Below are 13863 nucleotides of genomic sequence, written 5' to 3'. Positions count from 1 at the left end.
CGGGATGGCTGCAAAATCCCATTTTACAGATGGTATACTTGCCCACCTGGTAAGTGATGGGCCCAGAAACAGAACCTAAACCTCCAGGGATTGCTAATCCAATCTCATTAAATCATGCTGCTAAACACTAATGGGTTTAATTAAGAGACAGTTAGTCGTGCCCCCCTTCCTTGCCATCCCTCACCCTGTCATGCGTTCCTTCCAGTTCACCTGCAGTCACCTCTCTCCATTTGTGTCTCGTTCCTGAATGCAGGAACTAAATAAAAAGAGGACCCAGAAGGAGATGGAGCACGCCATGCTGATCCGACACGACGAGTCCACCCGAGAGCTCGAGTACAGGCAGCTGCACACGTTACAGAAGCTGCGCATGGACCTGATCCGTCTACAGCACCAGACCGAACTGGAAAACCAGCTGGAGTACAATAAGAGGCGGGAAAGGGAACTGCACAGGAAGCATGTCATGGAACTTCGGCAACAGCCAAAAAACTTAAAGGTAAGAGGAAATCAAAGTATTCCCTTATTTGTGCTCCGGGATGCAGTTAGACTGACTTAGTAGTTCCTGCCTCTGGATGACTGTCAGATTCTCCGGGGCAACCCTTCAAAATTACAAGTTTTGGGGCCCCACACCTATTGAATCAGAGTCTCCACACTGAAGCCCAAGAGTCCGTATGTAACAAACTCCTGAACAGATGCTACTTTGGAAACCATCATGCAGTTTCTCTGACCCCTTCATAACCTGACCTCTTTAGAGCTGTAATTGATGGACAAACCGAAGCCCTAAGTTCCAATCCCAAGGAATAAAAAAGTTACCTAGCAGATATACAGCAGATAAATTTCATCTGTTGTGCTAGAGTATTGGTAGTAACTACTTTGAGTGCCGCTATATTGAGAAAGACTAAAGCCACATGCAGGCTTAGTAGGAAAGAGTATGGTTTATTAGTGACGTCTGTCATGGGCATGGGAATCAGGAGTGAATCTACATGTTCCAGACATTTATTATCCTTGCACTAGAGATTTGGAATCCCTTTGGCCCTCACTGCCTCCAGATAATTTTAGCTGACTGCTAATTCACAAGCTCTATGGACTAAGCCATTGCTGTGTGTCAAGGGGGTTGTTGTCATTGTTAACAGAGATTTGAGGCCAACCTGGCCATGTTCCTGTCTGGCCAAATCCTAACCTGTATGATGAGTGATCTCTGTCATCACAACTCCAAGCATTTATGAAATGCACGTGTGACTCTGAAGCAACCTGATGAGTGCCTTCTGGACTTAAATAATATAGCCCACCTCCTCCTTGCCAAAATGCATATTTGGTATTGGTACATGAAAGTATAATGCCTTCATGGGAGAAGAAATCCAAAATCACTTTTCCCTGTCCACTTATGCTGAAATCCAGGGGAAATATGTTATGATGTGAGATATTATCCAGATGCTCTCCTTTGTTGATTTGTCAAAGAAACGCAGAGCTGTGGGAGCCAGCTTATGTGTCACCATCCCCTTTCTCATTTGGAAACATGGGTGGGGAGGGAGATGAACAAAACAAAATGCGGGGAAATTAATAACCAATGGAAGACACTGAAGATTTTGACTAAGAAGCCATTAAAATAATGAACGACCTTTAACAAACGAAGCTTCATAGTACCCTACAATCTGCTTAGAGCTGTGATCCCCTTGTAATAATTCATTTTTAAAAATCCATTGGTAAAGTCAAAATTACTTCCATTCATTTAATGTAAGACCAACAGTGTTGGTAGTTAACTCTTGTCTGTATTATTTTCATGATTGCTGACTAGTAATATGGGTCACTGCACCAAAAGACAACTGGTCCCAGCACCTGTATTGTGCTGTTAGAATGGAAGGTTTTCTGCATTTACTAACGTGTCTTTATTCTCCTTTTGTCCCTTTTTCTACACAGGCCATGGAAATGCAAATTAAAAAACAGTTTCAGGACACTTGCAAAGTACAGACCAAACAGTATAAAGCACTCAAGAATCACCAGTTGGAAGTTACTCCAAAGAATGAGCACAAAACAATCTTAAAGACACTGAAAGATGAGCAGACAAGAAAACTTGCCATTTTGGCAGAGCAGTATGAACAGAGTATAAATGAAATGATGGCCTCTCAAGCGGTAAGTGGTTAGGTTCAGTGCCACAGCTTCAAGAGCTTTGGGAATCAAGAAAATTCAAGATCCAGCCTGTTGTTCCCAAGATGATTCTTGCTCAAATTTAGGATACTGGTGTTTTTCTGCCCAAAGAACTGAGGAAGTGACGACGCTGAATAAAGCCAAGCCAATGTGGATACTTGCTGGAGTGTGTCTTATAAGATGGAACTCAAGGAGTCACATGCTCAATCAGACCTGTGGCACATAGGGACTTTGAGGGCAAGATACGATAGATACCGCATATAATACCGTGTTTTCATGTATCAAAGATGGTGCAACTAATATCAGGCACAAATGAATAAGACCCACAGACCCATTCATTCAATAAACTTTTACTAAGTGTCTGCGTTCAGCACTCTGCTGGGCTCAGAGCTAGAGTAATAAGCTAGGGAGACAACAGTTGATCCCTGTCTTCACACTTCTCGTTAGTCAAGCAAGGAAGTCAGAGAATTAAGCAATTTAAAAAGGCATAATAAATGCTTTGAAGTGGGGGGGTGCAAGGTGGGGGGCGCTGTGGGAGGATAAGTAAGAACATCTACTCTGCTGTAGGGAAAGCTTCCCAGCAAGAGCCAAGAAGCTTGAAGGAATGTACTGAAGTAAACAGCCTCCATGGAAAGGGACCTACATGGGCAAAGGTCCAAAAGATGGAAAGTGTGCATTTGGGGTCCAAAAGAACTTTGGTGTGAGTCCAAAGTTCAAGGAGGATTTATGGGAGCCCCAATTGGAGAGGTCATAAAGGTCTTGGTAACCCAGAGATGGGAGCTTACCAGTGAAGCTTTCACAAGGAGATGAGTCTTAAAGGGTAATACTTTGTCAGACAGGTAGAAGAAGAAAAAGTTATTCCCAGCAGAGAGGACACAGTAAATGCAAAGATACAAGGCCTGAAAGAGGACAGTGCATTTAAGGAATGAGTGGTTGATACGACAGGAATATAAAGGGAAGCAGGTGGATAGTTGGGGATCAGCCCCTCAAAAGTCAGGAGTTTGCACATCTTTCTGTAAACAAATGGGGATCTGCTGAAGCCCATTTTAAAAAGGAAAGTAACAAGATCAGATTTGTGATCTAGAAAGATACCAGTAATTTAACAACTGTAAGTGAAGAGACCTGTTAGGAAACTACTCTAGGCCAGGGAAAAAGTAAGGAAACCCTGAACTGAGAACATCCTCCTGGAGATGGTGAGGAGGAAGAAGGATTTGAGAAATATTTAGGAGTTAGAAGAGGTTGAGCTCCATGACCCATTTGGGAGGTAGGCTTGATAACAGTGGAATAGTCATCATTTTACCGAGGTTTTAAAAAAAAAAAAAAAAAATGGAGGAAGTGTAAGCTTGGATGCCTGGCAGATAATTGACTAAGTTTTAGGCATGTTAACTGAACCTGAGTTTTGTGGGTATCCAGGTAGAGAGGTACAGAGATGGAAATCTATAGTTCAAGAGACAAGTAGCTAGACATCCATGTTAGATGGGGGAAGTTGTAGCTATTGGGAATGCCTGAGACCTAGGGATAGGAGATTTTATTAAGAAGAGGACTAAGAACAGGAGCTGTGGACCTCACCATACGAGGGTGGAGGAGAAGCAGACCAAAGGAGATGAATTATTAATGCGGGTGGGGAATTGGAGAGAGTATGTCAGTGACACCAGAACAGAAGCTTCTAGGTGATCGTTTCAAGTGCAACAGAGACCAACTGGACCCCACAGGAGACTTGTGCAGTGACTGTCACAGACAAGCAGTGGACGGTCGGAGTGGAAGACATCGTAGTGCATGTTACAATACACTATAAAGTGAGGTAGAAACATAACAAGATTCCTTTTCCCAACTGCTCATCAGCAAAGGAAGGGAGAAGAACTGTAGTTAGAGGAAGAGACAATTGAAGGAAGACTTCTGTTTTTCGGGAAAGGCTTTAAAGGTGTTCTTAAACCTGAGGTCATGGGGAGGAATCTATATATTCATTCAATCATTCATTCATTCATCCATCCATCCAGTAAGCATTGAGTGCCCTACTGTGCCCCAGGCATCCTAGGATACTGTGGTGAATAAGATAGTCATTGATCATGTCTTCATGGAATTTATGGAAAAATGAGGAAATGGCATTGAGAAAGTCTACTCCATGTAATGGCCGAGCAAGTAGAGCGTGCCAACAGAGTGTGGCCAGGAGAGTAGGCTGCTGTGGAGAGTCAGGAAAGGCCTCTCAGAGACAAGGAGTATTTAAGCTGAGGAGTAGAGAGCACATTCTGGGCAAAAGAACTGCATTGATAAAGACAGGGGAAATAGTGGCACTTCTGATGAACTCAGCGTCCATTATGTTTGGAATATAGAGAACGAGACAGAGACCAAATGAGAATAAGACTGGAGGGTTAAACAGGGACCAGATCTTAAGGATTTTGCTCTTGATCCTAAAAGCAATGGGAAGCCATTGAAGAGCATTGAAGGCGGTGTGGGGAACTGACATCAGATTTGCATTTTTGAATGATCACTCAGGTGACAGGTGGAGAATGGTCTGGGAGATGGTCGGATGGATCTCAGGAGATCATGTATGAAGTTGCTGCTTTTACCTGGGCAGGAGCAAAGGGTGGCGAGACCAGAAGGGGGCAGATGAGATGAAGGAGAAAGTGATGAAATTTGATAGGCAGGAGGTGCAAGTGAAAGCATTTAGTTACAGAGTAAATGTGGAGCATGAGGGATTAAGGTAGACTCCCAGTCTCTAGTCTGAACAAAACAGTGGATAATGGTGTCACTTACCTGCATGGTAAAGAAAGAACTGGAGCAGCTTGGGGGAAATGGAAGGGAACGCTGGTGAGCTAAGAGTCATGCTGAGCTTGAGGGGCCTGGGAACCATCCAGGCAAAGATGTCCCTAGCAGACTGGGTAAGCTAGCCTGGGCCTCGGAAGAGAAGACTGAAATAGAGGTGAAGAAGTGGGAATCATCCATGTATAGATGGTAGTTGTAGCCTTGGGAATAGACGAGATTCCTTAGGAAGAGAAGTTAGAGGAAAAACGAAGTAGCTGGAAAGGAGAGGAGGGAGGGGGAAAATCCCAAGAGGGTATGGTATCTCAGGAGACTAGAGAGTGATTTCAAGAAGGAAAGGGCGATCCATGGTATTAAATGCTGCCGGAAGTCCCATAAGAAAAAGACCCCTTCCCACATCAGTAAGGGCTAGGATGGGAATGAGGAGTTCAAGGAGAGGTTAAGGGTTAGGAGAGGGGAGAGAGTTGGTAGGGACACCAAGGCTGATAGTGTTTTTGTCTTGTTCATCTTTGCGGCACGAGCGCCTGCAACAGTTCCTGGTACACAGCAAGTGCTCAGGGAATGCCCCTTATGTGAGATGGACAGAATGGGGTCAGGAATATAGATTCAGGATTGGTTTTGAATAAAAGGAAAGACATACTCTTCCTCCTGAGGCAGGGAGAAGATAAAAGTAGTTATGATTAATGCCACTATCCTTTAGGGACTCCTAATCATGAGCCAGCCACTGTTTTGGATATGTTATTTCAATCTTGTGTAACCTCTTTGACCTTTGAAGTCGTTACCGTTTTAACCCTAACTTACCTGCGTGGAAATTGAGGTTCATTGAAGTAAAGCCACTTGCTTAGAGCAGGAGTTGGCAAACTGTTTCTTTAGAGGGGCAGGCTTTGTGGACCACTGGGTTGCCGTCACAGCTACTCAACTCCGCTGTTGTCAAGCAAAAGCAGCCCTAGGTGGTACGTAAATGAATGAGCACGTCTGTGTTCCAATAAAACCTTATTGACAAAAATAGGCAGCAAGCCAGATTTGGCCCTTGGGCCATAATGTGCCAACTCCTGGCTTGGGGGCTCACATAGTGGTAATTAACTAAGTAGTGATGAAGCTGGGATTTGACCCCATTTCGGGGAGAGCCCATAAGCCTGGCCATCCTACATTACGCGGCTGCCATCACATCCTTTCATGTTAACCCACTTTTGGAAACAGATGTGATATTTACCTACACTTCTATAAAACATTTTAATGGATTTGATATGTGCAACTTTGGGGCAATGAATACCGGATCCTGGAATGTCCTCTCTGATTTCTAGACCACACTTTTATAGGGTCAGAGCTGGTACAAAATCCCATAGTTATAGAAGTTAATAATAAAACGCCAGAAAAATGAGAAGATAAAGATGTTTCAATGGACTAAGCTGCCTATAAGATGAGCCTCTCACCCATTTGGCCAGAGCTCATAACAATTAACAAAGACAAGTAGAAAAGAACAGGCTTTCATTCCCTTTATTGGTAAGGAAGCTCCCACATCAAGAGGGAATTAATAAGTCTTATTGGGAGCCAGTAAACCCTGTGGCATTTATCAGTAAGGCTGTTCCTGCTGTGGAGTGACTTTTTTATCTTGTGTCTCTTCTCCCTTCATTTCTCATTGGGAAAATAAGAAAAGAGGTATCCTTTTCAGTGGATTTTAGTGAACACTGGGTAGGATTGATTACTAGAAAATGCTTTGGAAATATGATTATGGTATTTATTTCATGTTCATGTGATATATTCCTCCAAAAGTACTAAAGAATATACTGTGCAGATAACTTTCTTAAACTATTCTAGTAACAGTTCCAAACGTTTCTTAAGATATTGAGATACATTGTTAATTGTCACAAATTGTACGGATTGGGGGGGGAGCATAAAATGGAGAAAAAGTGTCTGTATGGAAACATGGATAACTTCAGGGTTGACAGAACTATCTATCTAATTCAAGGATTCTCATCTCCTAGTTCCCAGCTGAACTGAGGGCCTGATAAAAGTTTTTAGACAAAACCAGGCCTGGGGCAGGAGGATCATCAACCACAAAATATAGTCCCATTAATGGCCCCAAACCTTCAGTTATGCTCATTGAAAGATGGGCTGTCTTGGCCCATTCCTTAGACAGAACCAACAGCGTGGCATGTGATACAAAGTCCAGGAGCTATAGAGAGCAAGGGGAGCTCTGTTGGCCTGCTTTATAATCTAGACTTCACTACTTCGAACCAGAATATGCCCCTTAAGATCTCTGTGAGGAAGAGATTTTGAGCCACTTGAGTTTAGGTGGGTTAGCCGGCAGGATAGCTTGTATAGTCAATTGTAGGGACCAGCACTACTTGCTAGGAGCATAACTGTACTGTGGGATAGTCCTCAATGTCATGGAGATTGGACTCATTTTTTTAGAGCTAAGGATACCTAAATGTGTGGTAGTTTGAGGGTTAAGGATACATAAATATGGAAATGGTTAATCAAAGCCAAAATAATGTTAACAGCTACTATTTACTGAACACTTGGTGTGCATCTAAACTATGCCTAGGATTTCATATGAATTCTTCCATTTAATCCTCATACCAATCTTAGACAGTAGGACTGGTTATTTTCTTGAGAGGAAAAAAAATGAGACTTAGAGGGGGTAACTTCTCAAGGGGACATACCTGAGTGAATCATGGAGCTAGATTTCAAGGTCAGGAGTCTGCCTCCAAAACCCACAGGCTTAATCACTGGAGCATGTAGCCTTCCTGACTCCTGTGTGTGTGGTTTTAGGAAAACCAGTTTTTCTTAAGAATGTTTTCGTTTTCTTAAGAAGGAATGTTTAAGAATGTGTTTGTAGAACCTCACAGCCCATGGGGCAGAATGTACTAATTTTGATTCCTAACTCTGAATGTACCCAAGGCACCTGTTTTTCTGAGGGACCTGTTTCAGTCCGAACAAGGAAACCTCTTCCAGTAGTCACCAGGTGCCGTAAGCTAGGAATGAATTACAGTGTGTGTCTTTTGTGCCCGCAGTTACGGCTAGATGAGGCTCAAGAAGCAGAATGCCAGGCCTTGAGGCTACAGCTCCAGCAGGAAATGGAGCTGCTCAATGCCTACCAGAGCAAAATCAAGATGCAAACAGAGGCACAGCATGAACGTGAGCTCCAGAAGCTAGAGCAGAGGGTGTCTCTACGTAGAGCACATCTTGAGCAGAAGGTATGAGAGTGTTACTCTGGGTCCCATATAGTTGGGTGGAGGGTGGACCATGGCCTAGAGAACCGCCATTTATGGAGACCTGCCTGTGTACTTAAACCGCACTGTTCACTTATTTCATGCTTTTATCTTCCCAGTACCCCTGAGAAATAGGTATAATCTCCATTCCACAGGCACAACATTAAGGCTCCAAATGGTTAAGTTACTCACGTAAATCTGACCCCACAGTCTGAACTCTATTACTCTGCTAGAGTACCCCTTCACACCTTCAGAGCCAGAAGAATGGCATGGGTGACGGGGCAGTTGACAAGACATTTGTGGAAGGTGCTATGAGCTGACACCGTGGCTGCAAAATGGTTTGAAGAAGCCAGATGCGGATTGGGTTTTTATTTTCAGTTATTTCTCCACCAAAAGAAACCACCAGCAGGGCTCTTTTTAAAAATTAGCATGAAAAGAGTCTGATATTGCCCTAATAATAAATATTATTTAAAAAGGCATAATAAATGTTATCAGAACTGAAATATTCATTGCTTTAAATATTGCTGAAGGGGGCACCTGGGTAGCTCAGTGGGTTAAGCCTCTGCCTTTGGCTCAGGTCATGATCGCAGGGTCCTGGGATCGAGCCCCACATCAGGCTCCCTACTTAGCAGGGAGCCTGCTTCCCCCTCTCGCTCTGCCTGCCTCTCTGCCTACTTGTGAGCTCTCTGACAAATAAATTATAAATAAAATCTTTAAAAAAAAATTGCTGAAGAATATGAAGTAGAAAAGATTTCATAAGGTGTCTCAAAGCCGTTAAGCATTTATTTGCTTAACCAGTTATTTGTACTTTCTTCTGGTACTTCCCTGAGACCAACGTAAGAGACTATTTTCACAACTCCTGTTCTAGAACTAAATTGCTAATGACCCAGGGGGCATCTTGCTCTCTATGGGAAAGCAGCACAATCTAATTGTGCTTGAGTGTCTTTTAGTTTCTCCTGAGCCATCTCCTGCTGAGACAGGACACTGACCTAGATCAGCCCAGCTGCTTGGTTTGCTAAAATGGTAGTGCTAGTCCCCGGGTGGGCCCCGAACATTTTTATTCTTGTGAGCAAATTTTAAATATGGATGAGATACAGGACATTGATCCCGGGATTGTCCCAGCCTTTTCCAGCCTAGATTACTCTGAGTTCCCATGTGTTTGTATGTCGTATGTGTTTATGTACGTGTCCGTGTGTGTTTGCGGGCGGCTGCGGGGAGACCTTGTCCATTAAGAACTGTTCATTGTGCTTATTTCAGATTGAAGAAGAGCTGGCTGCCCTTCAGAAGGAACGCAGCGAGAGAATAAAGTACCTATTGGAAAGGCAAGAGCGAGAGATTGAAACTTTTGACATGGAGAGCCTCAGAATGGGATTTGGGAATTTGGTTACATTAGATTTTCCTAAGGAGGACTATAGATGAGATTAAATTTTTTTGCCATTTACAAAAAAAAAAAAAAAAGAAAAGAAAACAAAAAAATTCAGACCCTGCAAAACCACATTCCCCATTTTAACGGGCGTTGCTCTCACTCTCTCTCTCTCTTACTCTTACTGACATCGTGTCGGACTAGTGCCTGTTTATTCTTACTCCATCAGGGGCCCCTTCCTCCCCCCGTGTCAACTTTCAGTGCTGGCCAAAACCTGGCCATCTCTTCTATTCATAGTACACGTCACAGTATTGATGTGATTCAAAATGTTTCAGTGAAAACTTTGGAGACAGTTTTAACAAAACAATAAACCAACGACAACAACAAAAGTGGATGTATATTGCTTTAAGCAATCACTCATTACCACCAATCTGTGAAAGTGAAGCAAAAAAAAAAAACAAAAAAAACAAACAAATAAATAATAATAATAAATGCCAAGGGGGAGAGAGACACAATATCCGCAGCCTTACACCTTAACTAGCTGCTGCATTATTTTATTTTATTTTATTTTTTTGGTATTTATTCATCAGGAATAAAAAAAAAACAAAGTTTTATTAAAGATTGAAAATTTGATACATTTTACAGAAACTAATTGTGATGTACATATCAGTGGTGACATATTATTACTTTTTTGGGGATGGGGGGGTGGGTGGGGTGAAGAGATCTTGTGATTTTTAAGAACCTGCTGGCAAGAGTTTAACTTGTCTTCAGCATATTCTGATTGTATCATAATCATTTTCTGCTGTTGCAGAGGATGTGAATACACTTAAGGAGCTCACAGAATCCCAGTAGCACAAATTGGGCTTTGGCAAATCGTGTATTTTGTGTATAGAAGGAATTTAAGGAGAGGTATTACTTATTTTCATATTGTATTTTAACTGTTTCTCTGATCAAATTTTTTTACTTCCTCCTCCTCTTCCTCCCCACCCCCCTCCTTTTCCAATTCAGTATTTGGAGTTCGACACTGTCTCTCGATCAGATCATCTTGATCTTTTTCTTTATTCCCCTTCCCCTCCCTGAGTCCCATATCTTGGTCATAAATATTGCATTATTCACACTTTCAAACTGTGTATTTTCTTACAATAAAAAATGATGAAAAAAAAAAGGCTTTACTTCTTTTGCATGCACTTTAAAAAAAAACAAAACAAAACATTTTTCAGGTTCCAAGGAAGAGCATGATAACTGTCAGAGCTTTTAATTATATTTGTAAATAAAAGTGTTCATCACATTGCCTTGCTGTGTTATTGTAGCAGGAAGTTTCCCTTCTAGGTTCACCAGCTCATAACTCAGAGGGAGACCTGCCCTCCAGATACCATCCTCCACAGCCCTGGGTGCTCCCAGAAGAGCCGTCCAAGATTTTCAGGTAAATCTGTGTCTTGCAAGTTCTTCTACAGGGCTGAAGATAACATCCCATTGTTTGAAGTGGTCAGTTGCACCTGTTTGCCCTTTAGAAAATGGCACATGTGCTTGCGTGGGCACACACACACACACCAGTGTGCCAGTCATAGGCACATGCAGAGCTAAGACATTACACGCTCTTACAGAAAAGCAAGCTATTAAACAGAGATTATGGCCAAGTATTTGAAATGGTCCCACTGTATGGCAGATCCCCTCATATTCTGCTTTTATTAGAATAATTTTATGTGCATATCAGTGAGGTAGTAAAATATGTAGCTTTTTTTTTTCTTAAAGATTTTATTTATTTATTTGAGAGAGAGAGAGCATGAGAGGAGAGAGGTCAGCGGGAGAAGCAGACTCCCTGCCAAGCAGGGAGCCCGATGTGGGACTTAATCCCAGGACTCCAGGATCATGACCTGAACCAAAGGCAGTCGCTTAACCAACTGAGCCACCCAGGTGCCCCAAATATGTAATTTCTAAGACAGGTTTGGGGGTCAAGATAATTTCAGTAAGATCTCCTATTTTTAGGGTTCTAAGTCCTGGAGATTTATTTTTTAAATTTATCTTTAACATGATGACCTAAAAATCATTCCTGTATCTTACAGAATGTTCAGTCATCATAGGAATATGACCAGTCACGTTCACTGTGATAGACTAAAGCAGGAAGATACACTCAAAAGATTATAAAATGCGAACAGAATAATTATCAAAATAATTATCAAGTTTCCTAAGCAGCTTAGTTCACTGAAGTTTATATGTTAGGTACATCTGAAAATAACACTGGAAAGGACTGGAAAGAATACTCATAGATGTCCACGAGAAACAGATCATGAAAACAGATATTGCGTGGTTATGCTTACCATTTGATGGGACACTACATTAAGCATTTTACAGACAAGGAAATAAGCTCAGACCAGGGTTGGTGGTGGCAGTGAAGTCTGAATCAAGATCGGTCTGATTTCAGAACCCACACTCCTAAGCATAGGTCACACACTCAGAATGACATTAAATCATCAATAAGGTAGAAAACGTTCCTATAGTTTCATTTCTCTCTGTAGTGGAAAACATCTAGCTGGCTTGTGAAAAGGCTTTATTTCTGTGAGGTTATAGGTAGTGATCTTTAGGAAAGTGCCCCATCCACAAGTTTGTTAGTGATGTACCCCAAGGTAGAGTTACCAGAAAGGAGGAACATGTGTCCCTGCTCCTAACACCTGCCACAGATGGGCTTCCAACTCCTAGCACCTGCGTGAGGAGGCAGTGAGAGTAGAGAGGAACCAGAATGGCAGCAAAAGAACAGGTTCAAAAGAGGTACTAGGACAGCAGCCGAGAGCCTGTGTCCCTTATTCTTCTGGCACATACTAATCTCCCCTGAGTTTAAAAAGGAAAGAATTGTTGCAGGTTTGTCATATGTGTTGGTAGGGCTGCTTATGTTTGATTTGTAACTATTCAGTCAGTGGGTACCTTCTAAATCTGGTGCAATGCCAGGTGCTTAAGATGCATCCGTATGTCTTAAGTAAAAACCCTTCCCCTTCTGGAGCTTACCCTAGGGGTAGGAGGAAGATGACAACACAATAATTATAAACAATGATTTACATGGTTCTAAGTGCTATAAGGAAAGAGGGAAGGGTGAGGAGGTATCTGAAGTGCCAAGATCAGCATATTTTTGCTCCTTCATTCCAGAAATATTTATTGAGCAGCTACTGTGTGCCAGGGAGGTGTAGGAGTAAATAGGATGGATGGGGCCACTACTCTGATGGAGCTCATGGTTTAAATCTCCACTGAAACAAGTAAATCAAGGGACTGAGTTAACCAACGGTAGACAAGCCATGACAATGCAAGTGGTGGGCACTACCAGGAGTTCACAGGAACTGAGACAATTACATTCATAGGAAATATCAGAGAACACTTACCAGTCGTATCTAATTGAGTAAAAAAAATTATTTCTTGAAATTGTCACCATCTGTAATTATTATCTGTTGAAAAAGCATTTTCTGGGGCATCTGGAAACATGCCCATGTAAGAACGCCTATCCCCTTATGATTTTAATTTAGTAATGTATTTTGCCATGGAAATGATGACATAAAAAATACATTTTTTTTTCTCTAGCTTGGTCTAGCAGCATATAAGTCTTTCCCACTGATTACAGCTAAAAACTAGACCAAATGCAAAAGCAACTACTTGAGGACACCAAAAAACCTAAGAGCAGGTGGATTACGGAAAAGCCATGTATGCAGAGGAATGAGGTGAAATAAAGCATCTTTAGATGAAGAAAAATTAAGAGAAGTTACTGTCAGAGAACTATTCTACAAGAAATGCTAAAGGAAGTTCCTCATATTGAAGGGAAATGATACCAGAAGGAAACTTGGATCTCTGGGAATGAAGAAAGAGCAACAAATGGTATATATCTAGATAAATATATATAAAAAAAAACTTCTTCCGGTTCTATATTCTTTAAAATATATTGAAATATATTTTTCATTGAAAGCAAAAATTATACCATTTGGGAGGGTTTTGATGTATCTAAATGCAACCCAGATGACAACTATAACAAAGGTTGGGGGCTAAAGGACCCATATGGTTACCATGTTTCTACATTTTACATGAAGAATTTACCATTCTTATTCTAAGCAGACTCTGAGAAATTAGTTATGTATATTCTAACTCCTAAAGTAATTACCAAAAAAAAAAAAAAAAACCAAAAGAGGTGTAATAGCCAAAAATCCAATAGATAAATTGGATATTCAAATAATCCAAAAGGTAAGAAAAAGAGGAACAAATAGAAAACATAAAATGGTAGAACTAGGGGTGCCTGAGTGGTTCAGTGGGTTAAGCCTCTGCCTTCAGCTCAGGTCATGATATCAGGGTCCTGGGATCAAGGCCCGCATCGGGCTCTCTGCTCAGTGGGGAGCCTGCTTTCCCCCGCCC

At 41.8% G+C, this 13863-nt stretch overlaps 1 protein-coding gene across 2 annotated transcripts in view; it reads left to right on the top strand.

Moving 5' to 3' along the window:
- Positions 1-10769, top strand: part of TAOK3 (TAO kinase 3) — a 182899-nt gene extending 172130 nt beyond the window's left edge. For both annotated transcript variants that reach the window (XM_059408535.1, XM_059408536.1), the window contains exons 18-21: positions 254-493; positions 1915-2127; positions 7920-8102; positions 9375-10769. In XM_059408535.1, coding sequence (XP_059264518.1) covers positions 254-493; positions 1915-2127; positions 7920-8102; positions 9375-9536 — 798 coding nt within the window. In that variant the 3' untranslated portion in view covers positions 9537-10769. The remainder of the gene's footprint in view (positions 1-253; positions 494-1914; positions 2128-7919; positions 8103-9374) is intronic.
- The last annotated feature ends 3094 nt before the right edge of the window (positions 10770-13863 follow it).

The sequence above is a fragment of the Mustela nigripes genome, chromosome 8 (assembly GCF_022355385.1).
Source record: "Mustela nigripes isolate SB6536 chromosome 8, MUSNIG.SB6536, whole genome shotgun sequence".
In the NCBI taxonomy this organism is placed as follows: domain Eukaryota; kingdom Metazoa; phylum Chordata; class Mammalia; order Carnivora; family Mustelidae; genus Mustela; species Mustela nigripes.
The sequence above is the reverse complement of the archived record's forward strand: the minus strand, read 5'-3'. Positions and strand labels throughout refer to the sequence as shown.